General features: G+C 45.7%; 1 protein-coding gene across 1 annotated transcript in view; it reads right to left on the reverse strand.

Moving 5' to 3' along the window:
- Nucleotides 1-304: 304 nt before the first annotated feature.
- Nucleotides 305-24,378, reverse strand: part of LOC102967532 (oxysterol binding protein) — a 35,648-nt gene continuing 11,574 nt past the window's right edge. The window contains exons 4-14 of the mRNA XM_007092040.3: nt 22,542-22,740; nt 22,185-22,287; nt 21,800-21,854; nt 21,491-21,622; nt 15,479-15,724; nt 15,081-15,201; nt 6,688-6,791; nt 5,346-5,441; nt 4,404-4,585; nt 3,031-3,251; nt 305-2,932 (exon numbers count right to left, since the gene is read on the reverse strand). Coding sequence (XP_007092102.2) covers nt 2,790-2,932; nt 3,031-3,251; nt 4,404-4,585; nt 5,346-5,441; nt 6,688-6,791; nt 15,081-15,201; nt 15,479-15,724; nt 21,491-21,622; nt 21,800-21,854; nt 22,185-22,287; nt 22,542-22,740 — 1,602 coding nt within the window. The 3' untranslated portion in view covers nt 305-2,789. The remainder of the gene's footprint in view (nt 2,933-3,030; nt 3,252-4,403; nt 4,586-5,345; nt 5,442-6,687; nt 6,792-15,080; nt 15,202-15,478; nt 15,725-21,490; nt 21,623-21,799; nt 21,855-22,184; nt 22,288-22,541; nt 22,741-24,378) is intronic.

Consider the following 24,378-nt stretch of genomic DNA (forward strand, 5'->3'; position numbering starts at 1 on the left):
AGATGCCCAGTCACAGGACAGGGCCCAAGCCTGCCCTGATGTGCAGCCTATCTGGGTCCTTTGATTCCTTTGCCCACCTCCTCCCTGCCCTGAACTTTACAGTGAAAACCTAACCAAGCCTTTTCACAGTCCTAATGCTCTCCAAGGCCTTTAAATCAATCCTCCATTGCTTACGTTTCAAAGTACAGAATTGAATCCCTACATGAAACAGCTAAGAATCTGAGAATCTAAATGGGCAAGAGAAATTACATTCAAGAAAACTTTTATTTTTCGGAGGTGAAACAGGCTCAACATCAAAAGCACTAGACACGATTCCCCTATAACCAAGGTGGGACACTGACGGTTACATGCCATCGAAGCGGAAGGGCCTGTTGAAACTACTCTGCTGTCCACGGGCCCTTGAGAATGTTGCCAAATGGTTGGAACGCCTAGAAACCCGTGCCCCATTCTTCTTTCAATTTCTCGCAAAGATCAGCTGCCCGCTTCCCAAGAATGAACCAGCACTGGGCCAGTCCTCCAGGCCCTCCTCCACCACTGCTTCCCTGGTGGGAGTACAAGTGAATCAGACAAACGATATGACTTTTTAAAAATTATTTAATTTAGTAGTTTTCTTGGAAAAAAAAAAAAATAAGGCAAAAAAAAAAAAAAAACGAAAATATATATAGTTTTGTTTCAATGCGACTTCATTTCACCTGAAGGACTCAAAGCTTCTCCATTAGCAGGAATCTGACTGGGGATCAGGCTGGAAATGTAGTGCAGATGGTGAAGGAAGAAGGGGAGGGGCGGGGGGGATAAAGCAGAGCTGTTCAGTTTGGTTGAGGAATCCCCGCTCTGGCTGAAGTCCCCTGATTAGGTCACAGCCTTTACAGGCCTCCTTGCAAGAAGGCCCAGCGCAACCCCGTGCTTACAGTGGGAATTGGGGTCTTAGAGGAAACTCCCCGGCGGCTGCCCCTTTCTCAAGTGCATCACAGATAGGAAGGGAGGGATGGCGAGGAAGGAACGGGAGTACTAATTTGTCTAGTGTAAATCCCATTTCCGTGCAGGGATGGCTTCCTCTGGAATGATATTTCCCCCAGGACCCACACTGGCTGAGGCTCAGCAGTTAAGGAACAGAAACAAAAAACACTAACAAAAAGCATACAAGGAAGGCACCTCAATTTGTGATCCTCAACCAAGGGTGGGCTGCACAGGGGTAGATCTCTGAACAGGACAGCTAAAACAAATACAGAATACAAAATGAAGGAAGCCAAGGCCCGACAGGCGTGGTTCTCTCACCCACCCCAACATGACGGCACTTTCGGCCCCACGTCCTGGGAAGAAGTTTCTTTTGGGAATCAGCTGTGTGTGCTGCGATTTGGACAGAGGCAGAATTAAACTGGAAATCACCGTCCTCTCTACCCACGTTCTTCCTAACAGAAGAAGGAAAAAAGGCGGGAAGGGTTAGGATTTCATTTTCAAGAGTCAGGCAATCAGGAGAGCAGAATCTAGACAGCAGTGGGCAGGCACTCCATGACACAGACCAGGGATCGAGTCCCTGCTCAGTAACTGCCAGATGTGACCCTACGCACGTTCTGGATCTGCCTGCCCCTAAAAGACGGAAGACAGGGGAGGCCCCAGCCCACATCAGTGTGTCCAAGAGAGAGTCCCAGGGAGACTAATGATACCAAAAAAACAAGATTCTTAATGGGAAGGAGGAAGATCAAACAAAAAAAATTAGATTTTTCTCTACATATATATAATATACAGGTATTTAACACATTATTCGAGAGGTGGCTCCAGTCCGTAGGGCTTGAGAGATGGTGAAAACTTTTGTTCCAAATTAAGTCCTTCTCTCAAATTCTGAAGGATGTCAGAATAGGGCAGGTAGTGCTTTGCTCTGCACGGGGGCCCAGACCCAAACTGGTATCGTGCTGAGAGAGAGGGAGATGGGGGTGGGGGCAAGAAAGGCGATGAAGGATGGGGGTGAGGAGGAACGGGGACGGCAAAGTGACTAGCGGTCTCTTCCATCCTGCTTTGTGTTCTCAGAAGTTCTCGGCCTGACGAAGTCCAGAAAACTCCCTTGTGAGGATAACGTGACCCTCCTACCAGCCACCAAAGCGGCCTCCGGTCGCCGTCAAAGAGGGAGGACCGCAGAAGGGTATTTTACGTAAGATAGAAACTTCTAAGAATGTCACTCTGAATATTCCAACCTTACAGAACAAGCCCCCTCGCCAGCGTTCCGATACCGCAGTTACCTCTGGGTGGACACGCCACTAAACTGACCCCGTCTGTGACCCCGCCTCGTAACGCCACGCCTAAGCTCCACTGCAGTCATTCACGATGCCTCCGTTGGTAAGTCTTATGTGCTTCCTCTCTGAAGGAACTTCTAAATTCAGCTCTTGCTCTGAACAGCACCAAAAATGCCCCTGAATCATAATCTCATGCGGACCTTGGCTGAGCAGAATACTACAGGGGAGGGTGAATGACGTCATCTTAAAATGGGGGCAGAGGGAGAAGGAAGAGTCGAGAGTACTTGACTTTGCAGAAGGGCTGTAACGCTAACTTTCAGCCACTCACCCTCCCCCTTACAAACACAGGTATCTAGTATGTCGATTTCAGTTTCAATCAGCTAAGGCAACCAGCCAATCACCACCACTGGTGTCTGCTTCTGGTGATTGATTTGGAAAAAATGATTGGTTAAGACAGACAAACTGGAGGAAAGCGCTTGGTAAGAGTCACAAATGCCAGCTTTCCCGCACATCCTCTGTCATTTTCTCCTTTGGATCCTCCTCCTTTTTGTTGCTGCCATTTCAGAAAATGTCCGGGCATGAGGTCCAGTCCTGTTTTTCTTTACATTCCCAGTATCCTCCCCTATAAATATGGGTTAACTCCTTGGTAACAGGGTCCTTCTTCCGCTCAAACCACAGTGCTTTATAGGGATCGTACGGTGTGCCTAAAGGGAAAGCGGGGGGAGAAAGCGGAATGAGAGCCAGAAACACACGAAGTGATTCTCCTCGCATCAAGAAATAGAGTAGAAGGCAGGTTCGTTACCATCCTCTGTGGCTTTCATAGCTTCTGCTTCTCTCTTCTTCCTGGAAAGTCTTTGTTTTTCCTCCAGGCGCTGCTTCTCAGCATTGGCTTCATCCCAGCGCCCGTTTTCCATCAGTCTCTGGTCGGGCCGCAATCGGCTGTCTGTGGGGGCAGTGCCACTTTCCCAGGCATTGAGCGTGAGAGCGAGCTCTGAGAAGTAGTACATGTTTTCTGCGTTCTTCCTGCAAGTAAAGGATGGGGAAGAGAAACGGTGATGCCAGAGCCCAGGGCCTCGTTAAGGAGCAACAACCCAAAGACGACCTCCCCGAAGCTCTTCTACAGATGGACAGACTCTAGGACCAGGTCAGGCTCCCCTAGTTAAGAGACCCAGACTGGACCATCCCCCATCCCCTCCCCTAGCATCACTTGTGCCAGCAGTCTGCTGGGCTTGTGCTGTGCTCAGCGGAGATTAAGAAGAATGGAAGGGAACATTCTGCTAAATGAACTTTCTTATTCCTATTTCCTTTGCTTTCTTTTTAACCTGTTCTGGGATAATCTTGCTGTTATTATACACTGACAGGAGCATGACAGGAGACAAATGGCCTCCGTCTTCATTCCTAATTCCCGTATATCATCTCAGAGACCTTTAGATGGCCACTGGGTCTCAGGCTAAATTGTTTTTTCTTTTAATGTTTTTTTTAACATTTTATTTTTGAGAGAGTCAGAGCACAAGCGGGGGAGGGGCAGAGAGAGAGGGAGACACAGAATCTGAAGCAGGCTCCAGGCTCCAAGACATCAGCACAGAGCCGGATGCGGGGCTTAAACTCACGAACTGTGAGATCATGACCCAAGAGGAAGCTGGACACTCAACGGAATGAGCCACCCAAGCGCCCCTCAGGCTAAATTGTTAACAGGTGGTAGGCATCTTTCTCCTCCAGCCACTTCTGAAGAGGTTTGTTTGTTTGTTTGTTCTATTTTTGAGAGAGAGAGTGTGAGTGTGGGAGGGGCAGAGAGAGAAGGGGACAGAGAATCCCAAGCAGGCTCTGCACTGTCAGCACAGAGCCTGACGTGAGGCTCAAACTCATGAATGGTGAGATCATGATCCGAGCTCAAGTCAGACACTCAACCGACCGAGCCATCTGCTTTTGAATAGTTTTGCTCTACATTATAAATATTTCTTGGCAGATGGGACTTGCTTTGTTTCAGCTTTCCTGACAAGGCACACTACAACTCAAATCATACAATGACCACCTTCTGGTTATCTCTCCAAAAGTTCTGATTTCCCTGGCTGATCCCTCACATAATTCAGTGGGAAGGAAGGCAGAAATGCCATCAACACTGCTCCAAGGTTGAGGTCAAAGTGTTACCTGGAGAGCCGGGATATGGATACTCACGGTAAAGGGTTCCTTTTCCATAGCATGACCCTGCTTTCCTCTGCCTCATGGCCTCTCTGTCGAGCATCACCCCCATTTTCCCCAATGACTGGTTGTACTTTGAAACAATCCATTTTTTCATCCCATGTCCCCAGAAGGGCAAAGTGAACTTTTCCTGATGGATCGGTCACTTCCCCGGTCACCTGCAAGGGTGGGGAGCAGGGCTTTGGAGTACGGCAGTCGGCGTGATGTAGCCTCCCTGACTATTCTGGCAACCAAAGTCCTAGAGTAAATATTGGTTAAATCCTGCCATGGCAAACACCGTGGAGCCACCCAGATTATTTTGGTATACTTTTTTGAGCTGTGTAAAATAAATGGCCATGAGCCGGGTTTCATCATTTTGTGGTATAGGGATTTTTGTTGCAATGATATATGCAGGGAAAGGATCTGACTGGTACTTGGAATTATGGTATTTTCTCCTCCCTGGAAGTCAGACAGCCACAAGCAGATTTAATCCCCGACTCTTCTTCACTGTCCATCAAAACTCATGGCACAATTCCACTGTGGTGGTGACGCAAGACTCGCACTCAGACCTCACAGAGGTCAAACTGCCCATCCTTCTTCCTGAAATCCTTTTACTGGCCCTTCCTCTGTGCTTCCCATTTCCAATCTCTCATTGCTCTTGACTTTTCCTTTCTTACTCAATGTCTTTCCCAGAAAAGAAAGGATTTGGTTTGGTAATGCAATCTAGTCTCCCTTCTTGCTGACTTTCTCCTTTACCTCTCCTTCCCTGCCGCCCTCCCCCTCCCCCCACCCCTGCCAAATCACCACATACATATTTAGGAGATGTAGATATATGTATGTTAGACTGTCTATCCATCCATTATCTACACCAACCCCAAAGGAGCAGTCTTTCTAAGAGATACACGCTAAGGAAAAACATTTAAACTCAACTTTTCTTACCTTTCTTGCTACATCACGAGAGAAGTAGCTATAAGGAACAAATTTAAGATTGCACTTGTCGCCCGTCTTGTGATTCACAATATCAATTTCACCCGACTAGAAAACAAAAGGCATCATGGATTGATTTCATTTATTTATTTGTTTATTTAATGTTTATTCATTTTTGAGAGACAGATAGAGGGGGTGAGCGGAGGAGAGGCAGAGTGAGAGGCAGACATGATCCAAAGCAGGCTCTGTGCGTGCTGATAGCAGACAGCCCGATGCAGGGCTTGAACTCATGAACCGTGAGATCATGACCTGAGCCAAAGTAGGTCACTTAACTGACTGAGCCACCCAGATGCCCCTTATTTATTTTTAATGTTTATTTATTTATTTTGAGGGAAAGAGAGTGTGCAAGCAGGGGAAGGGCAGCGAGAGGGGATCCCGAGCATGCTCCGTGCAGTCAGCACAGAGCCTGACACAGGACTTGATCTCACAAGCCGTAAGATCATGACCTGAGCCGAAATCAAGAGTCAGGCACTTAACCGACTGAGCTACCCAGGTGCCCATGCCTTGATTTTATCAGTCCCAGGGGATCTGAATGTCTGCTAGACCCCATGCCTCATCATTCCTCACTTTTCCATCTTACACCCTCGGACTCCCTTGCTTACGGCTTCCGGTCTCAGCTGACCCGAGAAGCCATGGAACCTTGGTATTCAGAACCTTGGTATTCCAGGTTGGGATCAGGACCAAATGCCTTCTGGTTTTCTTTCAATTGTGTGTCACGTTAGGTGGCCTATGATATGCCCCTCAGCACATATGCTGATATTCACATAACGGTTTGCCTTTTCCAAACCAGGCCCTTGTCAGCAAACTGACAAGTAATTAGATGTTATTTTAGTACAGGTCTTACACTTGTGTATTTTGTTAAATACTTTTCAATCTCTACATATTTGTCATGGGTCTCCAGTGATACAGTAACTCTTTGAGGACAATGTCTTATCTGATTTTGTATCCCCAAGACTAGACTCTGCCTGGCAGTAAATGTCTGATGAATAACGAAAGGATGAAGAGTAGGAGCGGTGTTTATTATTTTCCTGTACTTTCATAGTAGCCGACACAGTCCTGATAGAGCAGTCATTGAATGAATATTATAAATTGGTAATTTACAAGTAAGAATTTGTGGTATAGAAACTCGGGAAGGTTGGGGTGGGGCTACTGGCTGAGAGCAATTCGTTGGGAGAGGTGGGTAAATCAGGGGCAAGTTCAATCTGGGGCAAGTTCACATGCCCTGGACACTGCAAAGACGTACCTAAGAAGGTATTCTTCTGAACTTCAGTACACTTTGGGCACCTCTGCTTACCTGATCTATCCACAACTTGCCCACGATAATGTTGTGCACCGTTGTGGTAACTTTTTTCCAAGTGTAGTGGTGCCCAGTTGCATGGAAAATACAGTGGATGCTACCTGGAAACAGAGAGAGGTACACAAATTAAGCCAAATGTTAGGATAATAGCATCACTTTAGGTACAAATAATAATGGATTAACTTTCTTCTATTAATATTTCTCACTTTGAAAATAATAAACCAAAAAGGATTTATAATTTTTTTTAATGTTTATTTATTATTGAGAGACAGAGCGTGAGTGGAGGTGGGGGGGCGGGGTGGGCAGAGAGAGAGGGAGACACAGAATCTGAAGCAGGCTCCAGGCTCTAAGCTGTCAGCCCAAAGTGGGGCTCGAACTCACAAACCGCAAGATCATGACCAGAGCTGAAGTCAGATGCTTAACTGACTGAGCCACCCAGGTGCCGCTATAATCTTTTTTTTAAGTTTATTTATTTATTTTGAGAAAGAGAGAGCACAAGCAGGGGAGGGGCAGAGAGAGAGAGGGAGAGAGAGAATCCCAAGCAGGCTCCACACTCGGTGCAAAGCCCGACACAGGGCTCAATCTCACGACCCTGAGATCATGATCTGAGCCACCCGGGAGCCCTAGGATTTATAATTGTCTTAAATATTGGAAGCACTGATTGATTTTTTTCACCTGATTTTTAAATGTATGAATAAAATACACCTAAATGATGACAAACGCTGATAACTGATAGGGCTTAGCTAGGAAGCAACATTCTGCAATTGTAGAAATAAAAATGAAAGCAAAAGCTCCAATTCTTTTCACCAACTCTGCCTGCCCAGACCATCTACAAAATTGACAGGAACAGGTCCAATCTGCCCCAATATGAAAAATGAAATAGAATTGTGGAAAGGAGCACACACTGGTCGTCAGGACTGGGGGCCAGGCCCTCTTGCTAGTCACCAGCTGTGTGACCATAAGCAAACCACTCTTCTAAAGGCCTTAGCAGTAAAGAAGGTGTAGTGGATAGAGAAGGGCTCTGGAGCCAGGAAGAACTGGATTCAATCCTGGCTCCACCACTCATTGGATGTGTGATCCTGGCTTGTGTAACAAAGAATTGGTCTGGTCTTCATCCATGGTTCCTGGGAGGGAACCTCTAAACCTTTGGAATTTCCTCAGTAATAGTAACGTCTGTGTTATTCATGGGGGCCCTGATAGTTTATGCCAAAGAGCCGACGTGGTGGACCCCTAGATAGCTTATGCTCAAGATGAGGCCAGGCCAGAAAGGCCAACCATGTAATTAAGAGACTTGGGGCTTTGAATCACTTGAAATCAGCCAGACCCCCCCAACCTCCTGGGAATGGTATTCCCTTCTCTGTAGGGAGGGAAGGAGGCCTAGATATTGAGTTCAGTCATGTGGCTGATGATTCAGTCATGCCTACCTAATGAAACCCTAATAAAATCTCTGGACAACGAAGCTTGGTGCAGCTTCCTCGTTGGTGAACATATCAATGTGCCAGGAGGGCTACGTGCCCTGATTCCACAGGAGAAGGCATGGAAGTTTATGTTCACGACCCTTGCAGACCTTGCCTTATATGTCTCTTCATTTGGCTGGTCCTGATTTGTACCCTTTATAATAAAACTGTAATGGTAAGAACAGCATTCCCCTGGGTTCTGAGTCATCTTGGCAAATTATCGAAACTGAAGCCAGTTGGTCAGAGGTACAGATGGCCTGGGGACCCCCAATTTCGTGGCTGGCATCTGATGTGAGGGCAGTCTTGGTGGAGACTGTGCCCTTAACTTATGGGGTCTGCATGAATCTGGGTGGTTAGCAACAGAACTGCATGAGAGTATTGTATCCTGGATAGGTTGTGTAATTTCCCCAGGCCTCTGCTTTATAATCTGTAGACGGGATAAACAGACCTTGTTGTGCAGCAAATGTCTGTTTATTTGCCCAGTAAAATGCCTGAAACATCATGGGCACTCAGCAGATACAGTCTTCTCCTGTTCTTATGAGTTCATCTCAGACACCAAACCCAAAAGTGAGGTGAACAGAGGTGACTACAGATTCAAAACAAAAAAAAAAAAAAAAAAAAAAAAAAAAAATGGAAAGATACGCAACAGATACGTAGATCTTCACATATGTGCTGCGAATACGGTCACTTATGGGAGCGGAGAACTCTAAGCTCCCTCTGCAGCCACTAACGAACAGAAGACTAATTATGTGTCTTTCTCGTACAAGAGACTAAAATAGCCCTGCTGACTGCAGCAGCCATGATGACAATGACGCTAACGAGAACAGTAGCAGCCCTGCTGAGAGCACCTGCTGTGTCCCAGGCAGTAGGCTGAGCTACCGGTCTCTTCACACATGATCTCATTTGATCTCAACAGCCACCTTTCAAGTACCTGTGCTGCCCACACATCTCCTCAATCCCTCACTCAATACCTCTTCCACCACCCCTGCCGTCTAAAGCCACTGTCATCTCTTGCCTGAAGCCAACAACTTTGTTTTGGTCCCAGCTTCCACGTCGGTCACCTGAGAGTCTCTGGTCAAAATGATCCGTGTCAAACATGTCCCATCAACACTGTGTCAAATCTCTCCATTTCTGCCCTCTGCAATTAAAACAGGACTCACCCCCTTCCCCTGGTGTACAAAACCCTACAAGAGCCGGCCCCTGCCGGTCCCTCAGATCGCACTCTGAAGCTGCTGGCGGCCTTGGTGCTTCTCGAGCATGCTGTGTCTGCTCCCCTCTCAGGGCCTTTCTCTTTAAGGGGTTCCCTTGCTGGGACACTTGTCTGCAGATCTTCTTCTGGTTGCTTTCTTTTTATTAGTTAGGTCTCTGCTCCAGTTGTCTCTTCAGAGACCATTTCCTTGACGACCTTGTCCAAGAAAGCACAAACACACTTGTTTCTCCACCGTTAACCCCTGTCTCCACTTGCTCTATTTCTTCATGGAATTACCACTAGATAAAAATTAAATATTCACGGACAATAATTATTACGGAGGTGTTTTTGGTTACTTTTTTTGTCTGCTCAAGAAATGGATGCCAGCTAAGCGAGGGCAGAGTGGCTCTGCTCACCACAACACGCCCACAGCACCTAGAACCGTTTCCGGCATACCGTGGGCATTCAGATACCTGTGGACACTTCGGCTGCAGGCACTGTTCTCCCCTGCCTTTGTTTCTACTGCTGCTGGAATGGATGCCACAAACTTTATGGCTTAAAACCACGCGGTTGTTAAACTGTTACAGTTCTGAAAGTCAGAAGTCTAAAATCAAGGTGTCGGAAGGGCTGTGTTCCCTCTGAAGACTCTATTAGAGATCCGTTTTCTTGCCTTTTCCAGCTACCTGAGGCCACCCGCATCCTCCAGGCTGTGGCATCTCTCTAGTACCACTCACACCTCTTGCTTCTGTTGCCACCGCCTCTGATTCTCTAGCCTCCCTCTCATAGAAACCTTTGGGATTGTATTGGGCCTATAGGAATACTCCAGAATTATCTACCCATCTCAAAATCTTTAATTTAACCACACTGCAGCGTTCCTTTCACTATGAGCAGTCGTATAGTCACAGGTTCCAGGGATTAGGATGTGGACATTATTCTGGGAGGAGGGAGCCTTATTCAGCCTATCATACCCCCATTTTACCAATGAAGACTCTGAGCCCAGAGAGAGAAAGTAGTTTTTCCAAGGTCACACAGCTAGTGAACGCCAGAGCTGTGGATCAAAATAAGATCAGAGTATCTGTACTGCCTAGTACCATATCCTTGTGCCCCACCCTGTTGTTCTGCAGTGTCCCTTTCAGCTCCCAGGGATAGTGGGAAAACAAAGAAAGCCCCACGGGTGCCTTCCTTTATATAATATTTGTGTCTTGGAGACTTGGCAATAAATTAAAGATCTAAAAGTGGAGGTTCTTAAAATATTTGGAAAGGAAGATATCGCCACTTCAGAATGGTCAAGTAAAGGACTTCCATATTTCCTGTGCCTCAGGAAAATCAATTTTTTTCCAGTAAGATCGATTTAAGAACACTAGCAAAAAATTATCAGAATCAACTTCTTCAGAACTCTGGTAAAAAAAAATGAGCTTTGTGGCATTTTAACTTGCCCTACTCCCATCCTCCTCTCCCCAGCTCGGCAGTAGCCTTAAAAACCAGTAGCCTTACAATCACGGCAGAAGTGAAAATGAGGAAGCAGCCTAGCAAACACTGGAGGGAGCAGATGGTATGAAGCTCCCCAAAAGCCTGATCTCCAAGAAACTGTCACTATCTGATCTGTCTGGTGGTTCCTCTTAAGTTCCCACTCCTAGGACTCTGACCTGACTCAGCCCCTGCTCCCCTCAAACAGCCTTTTCCTAGTGGCGATGATCAAAATAACCAATGGCAATTGTTTAACACAGTGGCTGCCTGAGGCAGTGTTCACAATTGGGGCAGTTAATAAATAGTGGACCCAAATCCCAAATCTGATGAAAAACATTAATCTACATATCCAAGAGGTACAACAAACTCCAACAGGATAAACTCGAAGAGCACCACACCGAAACCCATCACAATCAAACTACTGAAAGACAAAGAGAAAATCTTCAAAATGGTAAGAGAGAAGTGACGCATCACATATAAATGACCCTCAATAAGATTATCAGAAACCTCAAAGGCCAAAGGCAGTGGGATGACATATCCAATAATGCTGAAGGAGAAAAAATTATCAAACCAAGAATTCTGTATCCAGCAAAACTATCCTTCATAAACAAAGAAAAACTTCAGACATTTCCAGACAAACAAAAACTGAAAAAATTCATAGCTGGCATACCTTCCCTTCAAGAAATATACCAAAGAAGGGCCCCCCCCAGATGGTTCAGTTGGTTGGGCATCCAACTTCGGCTCAGGTGATGATCTCACGGTTCTTGAGTTTGGGCCCTGTGTCAGCCTGTCTGCTGTCAGAACAGAGCCCACTTTGGATCCTCTGTCTCCCAATCTCTCTGCCCCTCCCCCGCTTTCTTTCTCAAAAATAAATAAACATCGGGCACCTGGGTGGCTCAGTCAGTTGGGCGTCCAACATCAGCTCGGGTCATGATCCATGGATCGTGGGTTCAAGCCCCACATTGGGCTCTGTGCTGATGGCTAAGAGCCTGGAGCCTGTTTCAGATTCTGTGATTCTGTGTCTCCCTCTCTCTCTCTGCCCCTTTCCCATCTCTCTCTCTCTGTCTCTCTCTCAAAAATAAACATTGAAAAATTAAAACAATAATAATAAAAATAAATAAACATTTAAAAAAAGAGGAAGAAGAATGAAAGAAATACACCAAAGGAAGTCCTCTGGGCTGAGATGAAAGGGCACTGGACAGCAACTTAAATCTACTTTATGAAGAGACTGGTAAAGGTTAACTATAATTAAACTATTAACGAAAAAAAGAGTATGACTGTATTTTTTGCTGGCAACTCTTTTTTCCAATGCATGATTTAAAAGACACCTGCATAAAGCAACAGTTATAAAACTACACTGGGGGCATTCACTTTCGAGTGTCCCTTCTCTGTAAAGAGAGCTTTCCTACTGTTCTTCTTTTCTAATCTTATACTCTAATAAACTTTTGCCTGCTGCTAAAAACAAACCAAAAAACCTATAATGATGGGATTATAATGTATAAAAGTCATAATTTACATGAAAATAAAAGCACAAAGGAGGAAAGACATAATGGATCCATATAGCTGCAAAGTTTTTGTACACTATTGAAATTAAATTGGTATCAATCTCAACGAGATGCTTAGATGTTAACTGTACTACCCAGGATAACCACTAGAAAAATACCTTTAAAAATATAGTAAAAGAAACAACACGAGAATTAACATGGTAAATTGAAAAATATCTATTTAACACAAAATAAGGAATTAAAAAGGAAGAGAGGAACAAAAAAGACAGAGGATATATAGAAAAAAAAAAAAAAAAAAGCCAAAATAGCAGATGTAAATCCTACCTAATCAATAATTATATTAATTATAAGTAATCACTCTAATCAAAGAGTAGAAATTGGAAGAATGGATAAAATATATCAGGGGAATTTTTTTTTTTACTAATGTGTCATTCAGGAGCAAATTCAGGGTCCATGGAGCCCAGTAGTGTGTCACTGATGCAGAGATCAACAGGCTGAGTTCAGTTGTTTCATTCATATTCCCAAACTGTGGTTCTTCTTGGGTTAGAGAGCTCCAAAACTACAAAATAAAACCCACTTAAATGTGTCTCTTTAGGGGCACCTGCCTGGCTCAGTCGGTGGTCATGATCTCGGGGTCATGAGTTCGAGCCTCACGATGGGTATAGAGATTACTTAAAAATAAAAATCTTAAAATAAATGTGTCTCAACATTAATGCTACCACCTGGTTCCAGTGCCCTGGCACTTGATGAGCAGATTCACATGTATCCTCTGCCACTATCTTCATCATTTTGTACACTTCCGATATGTTTTCCAGAAGCGTTCTTCTTTCCAGACTGCAGGAGTTCTAACTTTTCTACCCTACTTTACAAGGAGACTCAGACTTTCTGCCACCACCTCAAAAACCATCTGTCTGCTTACTCTCTCACAACTCTGTCCATAAATCATTCTTCAGTGACAGCTACTGGCTTAAAAATTTACCCTAGGGGAGTCGAGTGCCACTGCAAATGCGAAAATTTCACTGCAGGATTCTCCTTCCAATTCACTGATCCAAAAATGTTAAATACAGCCATCCCCAAGGCCAATGTCTGGAAATCCCACTCTCTGTACTTCAGTTTCTGGTCACTATGTCAATTCTTTGTTCAGTCTCCCCATGAAGGCTGGGATCTTTGTTTTGCTCACTTATACTTCCTGCCTGGTCCATGGTGGGTACTCAGTATCTAATGGATGAGGGAACTTTAGGCAACAGCACATCCTGGTGACCTGAATCCTTAAATAGCCATAGGAATGGAATCCTTTCAAAGGTAATTTTTAACTCTAAAAAATTAGATCCACCACATATATCATATTCAAATATTTACCCCTCAAAGGACTCCAGATTAGACCACTCATAGACAAATGTATAGCAGATCACTGGTAGATTTACTGCTATTTTACTGCTATTTATTAGATTTATTGCTACTTTAAAAAATGAATACAACCCTCCTTAGAATTAAATATAACCTGTCCCTTTGGAGATCCTCACCAGGCCTCTGAAACTCTTCTCCATGGCGGAAAAGTCATATTGCAACAGGACCACTAATATCCTAGTTGTGCAAATTAGGTAAGAACATCCCAAGCATTTACTACCCTCAACCTAATACTTGTGAAATTATTAGCATCAAAGACAATTAAGCAATTGGAACCGTTTTCAGGGCCTTGGTAAATAAACATTAAGAACAAAATCATCGTCACCTTTTCATCTAAGATCTTTTTGCATATTAACCATGAAGCGGTAAAGCTAACATTCCATTTTCTTTTCTCCTTTTAATATATTCCCAACGTTTCTGGGTCTGGTCTCTGGCTACTTTCTAGTTTCTAGGAAATTTCTATACCTGCTATATTTTGTATTTCTGAGAGAAAGGGGAATTTACTAAAGAAGACAACTCTAGCCACGTGCTACGGCTAGGCCTCATGGAAGACTAGAACCAGGAAATGAAGGCCACCAGGAGCTCAGGCAGTTCCTGGCAGCTCTGTTTCTAGGGAGGTACTACTTGGTTTCTCTCTTTCCGCTCGTGTTTCTTTTTCGGTACTCACTCTTCTGGACACACACGGCCAAATGTGACTACTCTGGTTCAAGTGAGCGTCGGAGAATCTCTAGAACGCTTTGTGAACAATCTCATTTCCCCTAAAGTGTGGAGACTCTCCAACACTGCAAATCAGGATGCCTATTCCCAGGCCTGATCTTTCTGATCTCGGTGCAAAATTAACTTATAATCCAGTAAGATCTTTTAAAACAAAGTTTCATCCTACCTGGAGTTCGGCCAATACATCAATGATACCTAACCCTTCCGGTGGTGAAGAGAGAGGGGAGAAAGGAAGGAAAAGGGGAGGGACCGTCTGAGAGACCTAACCTTGCAGCCACAAGACTTCTGATTTACTGAGTAAATGGACTGGTATGAAGTACATTGCCAGTGTGACACAGGAAACAACACTGGCTGATAGAAAAGGCGTTAAGCATGCTAGAATATGTATTCTAAAACAGTGCTTAAAGATTTACTAAATATAGCTAAGAAGATAAAGAATTCATGCCTGGATGGATCCTTAAAGAGCCTCCTGGCTCCTCACTCATTTGATAGCTGAGAAGTCAAACGAGCTGCCCAGAGCTAGAGAGGATGGTTCAGTGCCCAAATCAGACTTTCAGTCTCCTGACTCCTAAGCCAGGGACCACTTCCATCATGCCAGAAAATCTTTCACTCCTGGAGGACTAATTCTTACAAGGATGGCGGCCTTACCGAGGGGCATAATGGAGAGGTATTTGCCTCGGAACTTGCTGGTGATTTTGATTTCCTGACGCAATGTCCAGCCATTTTTGGACTCGGCATGGTGTGCAGCAGCAGGGGGATGATGACTCACCTTGAAGAAATCAGTGGTTCAAATTAAAGAAGAAAGGAGAAGGAAAAGATGCTGCCTACGAACTGGTGATAAACACCCCGAATTCACACTTGACACTTTTATCCCCACAACAGTAGGTGAATACCAGGGCCTCCAGTGTTGAAGCCCTGAAGGAAAAGAGACGGCAGTCTGGGATGACAGGGACCTATTTCTGCAAAGAGGACACCCAGGGGGATCAACTGAAAAGTCACCCCTTTCTTCAAAAAGTAAACGCATCACAGTCCTGAGGCTCCTTTACCTGCTCACAGAGGGATCGGTACCCGTTCTCCTCTAATCTGTCCAGCTCGAAGGTTTCCCCAAGGAGTGGGTTGAATGGCTTGCTGGTACGGAAGACAGTAGTGGAGTAGGAGGACACGGTGAAAGCTGCAACATAACAGAGCTGTTCTAGAGAGTTCTCACATTTTGCAGCTCGGTCTAACAGCTCGTGGTATTCCAGATCTTCAGTAAGGCGCTGAAGCATGGATAAGGGCTCGTTAAAGTTCACCTGTCAGGAAAAGAACAGATATAAAAACTTTGCCCACACATCCATAAGAGACCGTTTAATTGTTTTGCAGGTGGAGAGACATATCAAGATGTCAAGATGATAAAGCAAATCACTGGGAAGAGAAGAGGCCTTTGCTCAGGAGACCAGCTCTGAGATCTAACCTACAAACAACCCTCTCTCCCTGGTCAACTGACCCTGTCATTGAGCAAGATACATTACTGTTTTCATTTATTTCACTAACTGTATGCTCTTTGAGATGGGAACCGTGCCTCTCTGTTCATCACTGCATAGCCATGAGCTATCGATGCCTCACCCACGGGAAACGGTCATCAAATAGGTACAGAAGGAATGAACCAAAGAGGTAATGTATTTTAGCACAAGTATACCCAGAGAGGAAGTGAGGTATTTAAAATTCTTGAGGGTTGGGGCGCCTGGGTGGCTCAGTTGGTTAAGCGGCCGACTTCGGCTCAGGTCATGATCTCACGGTCTATGGGTTCAAGCCCCGCGTTGGGCTCTGTGCTGACAGCTCAGAGCCTGAAGCCTGTTTCAGATTCTGTGTCTCCCTCTTTCTCTGACCCTCCCCTGTTCATGCTCTCTCTCTCTCTGTCTCAAAAATAAATGTTAAAAAAAAATTAAAAAAAAAAAAAATAAAATTCTTGAGGATGAAAAGAGAGGCTGATAAATTATAAGTACAGGCACGTCCTGACTGGTGAAAAGAAAACATTACAAAAGTTAGCTTCTACACCCCAGAGGAGATGATTGTGAATTATTGATTGAGTTCTACATCAGGCCAGGATTCTGATTTCTTCCCTGAGGCTGGACAGTCGTGTTGTGGACCGGAGTGCTCATGATGGAGGCTGACAGGGGACTGAGTGTTTCTGCCTTTCAAGTTTTAGAGCCAACTTAGGGCTTTCAACCACAGGATCAAGTGTCTCTGTGTGTGTGTGTGTGTGTGTGTGTGTGTGTGTGTGCGCGCGCGCGCGCGTTTCTGTCAGGAGGAAGATATTCATTCATTCACTTATGCATTCCACAAATATTTACTGAGCCCTCATGTGTTCCAGACCCTGTACTACCCACTAGGTACGGAGAGAAGTGAACAAAAGAGACACTGTCTCTCCATCCCCGCAGGAGTTAACTTCTAAACTAACCGTTTGGAATTTAAGATGACTTTACTACTTAAAAAATTACTGTAAAAACAGGTTAGGTTCCCAGGCTACCCCATAAAGCTTATTTAGCTTTACAATACAGCAATATCACTGAACAAGTGACATTAGCCTGAGTTCTGAATCCAGAGAAGACAGGAAGGAAGAAAGCAACTCCCTTTTCACTGGGAGCCGGCCTAGAGCAATATTTCAGTTAAGACAAAAACACTTCTCTTTCCTATGCTCTTTTTCTCTATTTTTGTATTCTGTATTTTTGTACAACCTTCTACCCACCAACCCCTGAGCCACATACTACTATAATATTTGACTGTCCTCTCAATTGTGAAGGGTCTTATAATTTTTACTATAACCAACTTTAAAAACAAAGTATAAAGGAAAACATTTACCTAAGATATCGTCACTCAAAGAGAACCAGTATTAATACTGTTTGTTTCTATGCATCTATACATTTAAAAATAAATAAATAAATAAATAAATAAATAAATAAATAAGCTTGAGCCTACTTTTTCTCTGAGAAATATACCCAGCATTTATCTGGGAAAATTCCTCAGCGAATACAGAGCCATCTAACATTAGAACACTCCTCTTGGGGCACTTGGGTGGCTCAGTCAGTTAAGCGTCCAACTTCGGCTCAGGTCACGATCTCATCGTTCATGGGTTCAGCCCCGCATTGGGCTCTGTGCTGACAGCTCAGAGCCTGTAACCTGCTTCAGATTCTATGTCTCCTTCTCTCTCTGCCCCTCCCCCACGCCCCCACTCATGTTGCCTCTCTCTCTCTCTCTCTCTCAAAAAAAAAAAAAAAAAAAGTTAAAAAAAACAACGCTCCTCTTTTGGGAAGTAGGATCTACCCCTGCCTCAACTAAAAAGGGCTCCACACTCCAAAACCATCTTCTCAACACTGAGAGACACTTAGAGAAAACCAGTGGAAGAAAAACGGACACTGAGGGGGTAATGGACTAACACAGCTCAAATCCTCAAGAGCCTTTTTTACAGAAGGTCCTTAGAAACTAGGCCAACAAAATCTCTCATCAGCAGAATTTCAGGCCACACGAAGTAACACTTCCGTGCGTGTTGAGGAAAACGAGACGGGCAATGTGTTCCACCGATGGCTACGAGACACATGGCACACAGCCTGGGGCTGGAATCGGTGCAGCCTTAAGCCCTCGCCGTTCTCACTCGCACAGCCCTGGCCCCCAGCAACTGTTCCAGGAACCAGAGTTTCTCTAAAAGCGCCAAACTTTCCATATTGGTCACTTTATCACCCAGAAGCCCAACAGGGAAACAAACGAACCTGCGGATTTAAAGCAGAAGGAAGGAGGGAATTTGGTACTAGGCTGATGGAGGCTCAGGCAGCCAACAAAGACAACCCTAGAGATTCCAACAGCAGGAAGCCACGGGCTCTGGGCTGGAGGAACAAAGGGAAGCGGTGGGAGGACCAGGGCTCAGAGGCCAGGGGTACCCGCAGAAGCTGAACCTGGGCGGGGGGGGGGATGGGGCAGTACCCTGGGGTCCCTCCGCCTCTCTCGCTCCAAACTCGCGCTCGTGCCTTGCACTGGTGGAGCCCAACTGGACGCCAAGGCACAGAAGCCTGAGAAACCGCCTGGAGGAATCGACTCTCCTGTGACACAGCATAAAGCAGGGAAGGGTGAGGACTAGAGTTTCAGGCAAACAGGTCCAGGACTGCACAGCTCTAGTGGCAAAGTCAACAAGGAACTACTGGTAAAGGAGAGAGAGGTCACTGAGACTCAGAAGTTATTTCTAAGCAGAAACTGCACTTTTCTTTCTTTCTTTCTTTTAAAAAAAGGTTTTTTTTTTTTCAATATTTATTTTGAGAGAAAGAGAGAGAGAGCGAGAGGGGAGGGGCAGAGAGAGAGAGGGAGACACAGAATCCGAAGGCTCGAACTCATGAGCTGTGAGATCACGACTTGGGTCGAAGTCAGACACTCAACTGACTGAGCCACCCAGGCACCCCGGGAACCTTATTTCTAAGGCTGCAATGGCCTGCCTTTCCAGCCCACCTTCCCACTACTTTCTGCAAGGCTCCAGGGCAGGTGGGGTTCTTTTTAGGCCCCTAGTGAACCAATTGTTTTATGTGTCTCTAACATGCTAACTCATGGCCTTTTCTTGTCTGGAGATTGACATTTTCTTACACACCTACCTATAAATCTATTTGTTTTCTTTTTCTTTTGAGAGAGAGAGAGAGAGAGAGAGAGAGAGAGAGAGAGAGAGAGAGAGAAAGAAAGTGCATGAGCTGGGCAGAGGGGCAGAGAGAGAGAGAATCCCAAGCAGGCTCCATGCTCTGTGCTGAGCCTGATGTGGGGCTTGATCCCACGACCCTGGGATCATGACCTCAGCTGAAATCAAGAGTCGGCCACTCAACTGACAGAGCCACCGAGGTGCCCCTAAATCTTTGTCTTCTAAGACCAGTTAATGAATCACTTCAACATCTACTGAATGGTATGTACGTATGTGCCAGGCACCGGCTAAGCATCAAAGATACGAAAACCAACAAGACACAGTCTCTATAGACCATGAGGAACACTGTCTGTGGAGAGGCAGAAACCACGCTCTGGTCCATAAGACCCAAGAGGGGAGGGAATACTTTCTGCATTTTCCCTGCTCTCCATTCTGCCCTTCTTCTGCAAGAAATAGAACCCCCCAATTGTTAACGAGGTCCTGCCACTGAAGGTAGGAGTTTTCACTTCCGGCCTCTTTTCCAGCTAGCTGTGGCCATAGAACTAAATTCTGGCCAAAGAGACTAAAGTGAAGATAGTTTATGTAATTTCCAGGAAGCACCCTGAAAAGGCAGGACATGCTCTTCTCTTTCCTTCTTCCTTCTGGCTGGAATGAGAGACGCTGAGGGTCCCAGCAGGAGCGGCCACTTCAGACCTAGGAACTGAGGTCCTAGCAGGGCAACAGGACAGAAAGAAGCCTGGTCCTGAGAGTGTGGAGTATGGCACGGGCCCTGGATCACCTACTTCTGGACTTTAACATGAGAATGAGTTAAGCTAATATTTGTTTAAGGCAGGGGTTGGCCAGCTTTTTCTGTGAAAGGCTAGATAGTAAATATTTACATGGCCCTCAAAGCCTAAATATTTACTATCCCATATGACACTGCCATGTGGCCTGTTACACTGACCCAACACGGCTGGTGCAGGATGGAAGCAGCCACAGACAACACATGATGCATGAATGAGCATCACCGCGCTCCAATAAAGCTGGAGGGTCACGAACATCAAAATTTTACACAATTTTCACATCATGAAATATTATCCTCCCTTTGATTCTTTGGAAATATTTAAAAATATAAAAACTACTCTTAGCTTGCAGGCTGCACAGGTGGCAGACAGATTCGCCCTTGAGGCCCACAGTTGGCTGACCCCGGGGTTTACGCAAACAGATTTGAGATGTTTCTTTACACTGACCCTATACCTAACTGACACACCGGCCCAACACCAGGCAGATCGTAGGCACTCAGTAAATGCTTATGTAATCTACAAGCAACGGAACCTGTTGGAACACAAGGGACAGCCCTCCCACCCTGACCGGACACACAGTGAAAGCTTGCTAAAAAAGATGATGCCATAGCTGAATCCTGAAGAAAAGAGTATTAGCCCTGGGAAAAGAAAAGCGGCACGGGTGGGTGGAGAGCAGATGTAAGTCCCGGCAGAAAGAGCAGTCTGTGCAAATGCCCTGCGGGGGAAAAAACCAAGATGCCTCTGCATGTCTGAAGGTAACTGAGTGACTAGACGGCCAGTGTGGGTGGAAACTGGTCCAAGAGAGGAAGTATCAAGCCCACTGAGGAATCTGGACTACGCTCAAAGCAAAAAGGATCCAGCTAAGGATTTTAGGCTAAGGAGTGACATGACTACTTTTGTAATTTTAGAAAAGCCATTTTCAGGGGTGCCTGGGTGGCTTAGTTGGTTGGGCGTCCGACTTGGGCCCAGGTCATGATCTCACGGTTTGTGGGTTTGAGCCCCGTGTCGGGCTCTGTGCTGACAGCTTGGAGCCTGGAGTCGGCTTTGGATTCTGTGTCTCCCTCTCTCTCTGCCCCTTCCTTACTCATGCTCTGTCTCTCAAAACTAAATAAACATTAAACAAAATTTTTTTTAAAGAAAAGCCATTTTCATAACGGTGTGGACAGACTGGGGGAGGGCAGGACAGGAGGCAGGGAGGTTAGCCCAAACACTGACTTCACCATGGAGATGGTTCTCATCTTCCCAGATGGAACGATGCTTCTGTGCTCCCCAAGCCTGTGTATGGACAGTGCTTCCCGTAACACTACCACAGAGAGTAAAACTGTCTACCTGTTTTCATGTCCATCTCTTTTAAACTATGTGCTTTTTGAAAAACAGAAACTATGCCGTATTTATCTGTGCATGCCCCCAGGCACATCTAGCTTAGGAATCTGCTCGTAAACGTTATAAACCAATGCATCTGATTCTAAATGCTCTGGAAACACACCAGACCCATAGACTACACTAAGGCAGCTAATTTGAAGGGGCAGTTTATGACTATAAGGGTAACACAGACCATGTCACAAGCTGCCTCTCAAGTGGGTGGGGCAGTCACAGGGCAGAGCCCGGGTGTGTAAGAACCTCACCGGCATGGGGATCTTTGAGAGTTCTTTCCCAATGCAGTTCTTCATGATGCTCCATAAATTGAGGCTATAGTTTGGCTTGTATGGTATCCTAGTTCTCTTTTCCTTCTTGGTCTCTTCCAGCTGATGCTTGTACTGAGGGCAAAAACAAAGCCATTCAATTACCCGCAAAGAACAGAAAACCCGGTATTTATAAGCTCCCCTTCCCCCATACTAAAGAATCAGCATTTTCTGTTTTTCTTAGCCCTTACACGCCAATCCTTGGGAATCACACCCAAGTCCCTCACCCGATGGCTCCCAGGTGAGAGTTACCTGCTCATCCAGGCTGATGTCACTGCTGGCTCCACTGATGTTGCTGCCAGTACGTCTACACAGGCGGGAGACACATGAGAGTCAGAACACAGATCACAACTAGACTCTGCTCCTCGCCACGTCTTTACAGAGTGGAATGTTAAGCACACTGCGCCAACTCGGTAACGTAACGGGTGACCGAGCGACAGCACTCAGATTCAAAGTGCGTGAATTTAAACATCTCTGGAGAACTTGCTCATGTAAAAAAGTTGACGGTGTTCCACTCGCTTAAGGAAAAGAGTCCGGATCTTAGTTAACCCTGACAACTACGATACTCCCACCTAAATATCTCCCAACATCGAAGGTCAGATGTACTCATTTTTCGGGGGAAGCAAGGACAACTTACTTGTGGCCCAAATTTTCAGGCATGGTGATGATCTCAGGAGCATCAAAAAACTCATTCTCATCATCCTCATCGCTCATGTCTCCTTTGCCAGAGCAGCACTGATCTGCAGGGAGAAGCAGCCCTGTCGTCACCGTGGCTCGGCTTTACCCAAACCAGGCATGGCAGAATCTTTACTGCTCGAACCACAAACATGGCCACGCATGATAGAAAGCAGTGGAAAAGCCAGGAGAAGTAAACGGCTCCAGTTCCCTGGCACAGGAGTCACTGGTTCTGGAGAGTCTGCAGCTGTTCTATCAAGGGCAGAAGACGGCCGTGGCTCACGTGTGAACAGGCAACCCCGAGGACCAAGCGTCTTACCTTTTCCGGAACCAGTGCTGCCGGGAGTGTTGGCAGGCAGCACAGTGGCGCCCCGGAAGGCCCTCTCCAGGTGATTATGTTGCTTCGCCAGCTGCTCCAGGGTCTCTTCCAGGCGGATACGCTGGTCTCTTTCATACTGGAGGGACTTCTGCCATTTTTTACTGTGGGTCTGGGCTAACATGAGGAAGTCTCTGCAGGCCTGTATGGGGAAAGAGTGGAGAGGGGTCAGCTCAACTCAGCCAGTCAGAGATTCCCCCCGCAGGCCTCTGCAAGCCCATTAAGTCACTTTATCCTAGGAACTTTACCATATTACGGGCAAAGAATCCCTGTTATTCCACGGCCAGGGCCGTGAAGCAAACAAGGTCAGCCCCAGGAGAAAATCTCAACATGGTCATCACGGTTCTTTTATATATTCCTGGTCATGAGGCCTACACAAATGCCAAGTGAGCAGTAAACCTAGACGAAGTATTTGTGGCAACATCACAAAGGGCAGCTACGTGAACTGAACCAAAAGAAGAAATCTATTGACTAAAAGAAAAATGAGGACAAGCAGAGGAAAACTGCTTTCAATACATTCGGGACCAAGCTCAGGTCACCTCAAGCTGAGGAATTCGGATGCTGAGAATAGGGAATCTGCCCTGAATTAGATCAAATATGGGGCAATGTGACTGATTTTTATTTTGGTCGCTAAGAGAAACAACTAACCTTAACAACTAGAAGCTACCTGAGGCATCCAAGAAGGGATCTAGAGACAAAACACAGATCTGATCATATTAGGCCCTTCATGGGCTCCCCACTGGGAACCTAACTATTGGCTTGAGAGCAAATGACCCTTCAGGTGTGGCCACCACCTGCCCTGTATCCTCTTCCCCAGGCAGCTCCCAAGGGTGGAGCCACACTGAACTGCTCACCATTTCTTGGACACTTGTTTCTTTCAGGCCTGCCCACCACACGCACATGCTGTTTGCTTTGCCAGGAATGCCCTTTCCTGCCCGCTCCCTCTGTTTGGCCAAGGCTTGTTCATTCTCTGAGGTCTATGGCAAATGTTACTTCTTCTGGGACGATCTCCTAAGCGGCCAATCTCTCCTCTGCATTTCATAGCACTTTGCACATCTGTTTTATGCCATCCACAGCGGTATCGTGACTGATGCTCTGTCCTCCAGATGGATTATGAGCAACTTAAAGACACTGTTTATACCTTAATTATATATAGATCTCCAGCTCCTAACTTAGTTGGCTTTGCATACAGTAGGAGCCTGATAAAGTTTGCTTCATGAATAATGAAGGAAGGAAGCAATGTAAGCTTAAAAGTCTATGCCCTGCTATGGAGAAACTAAAAGGTAAACAGAATATCTACTTTCATGGTTTCAACCTCTGCTTATAGGCTAATGACTATTCCAGCTCTGTGTTCATGGAGACAGAATATCCAATTGCCCATCCAACGGCTCAAAGTAATCTCAAAATCACTGGGGCCCAGCGTGAACTCACCACATTCCCTCTCCGACTTTGCCTCTCCCGTTGGTGTTTGTTCTCCGTGCCAAGAACAGTACTCCCTGCCCAAACCAGGAAACCAGGAGGCATCCTTGACTCTTAATTTTTCTTCCCTTCCCATTTCCGATTATCAAGTGCTATTGATTCTTCTTTACTATTCTTGGGGGCTGTGGACATTTCTTTCCATCCTCCACCCTCAGAGGCAGGACAGAGTACCTACTGTAGAGGTCCACCGTCGGGGTTCAAATCACAGCTCCATCCTACTAACTAGCTATGGAATCTGGGGCAAGTTATTTAACCTTTTTGTGCCTCATCTGTAAACAGAGGATAACCACAGCAACTGTCT

The sequence above is a fragment of the Panthera tigris genome, chromosome D1 (assembly GCF_018350195.1).
Source record: "Panthera tigris isolate Pti1 chromosome D1, P.tigris_Pti1_mat1.1, whole genome shotgun sequence".
Classification (NCBI taxonomy): domain Eukaryota; kingdom Metazoa; phylum Chordata; class Mammalia; order Carnivora; family Felidae; genus Panthera; species Panthera tigris.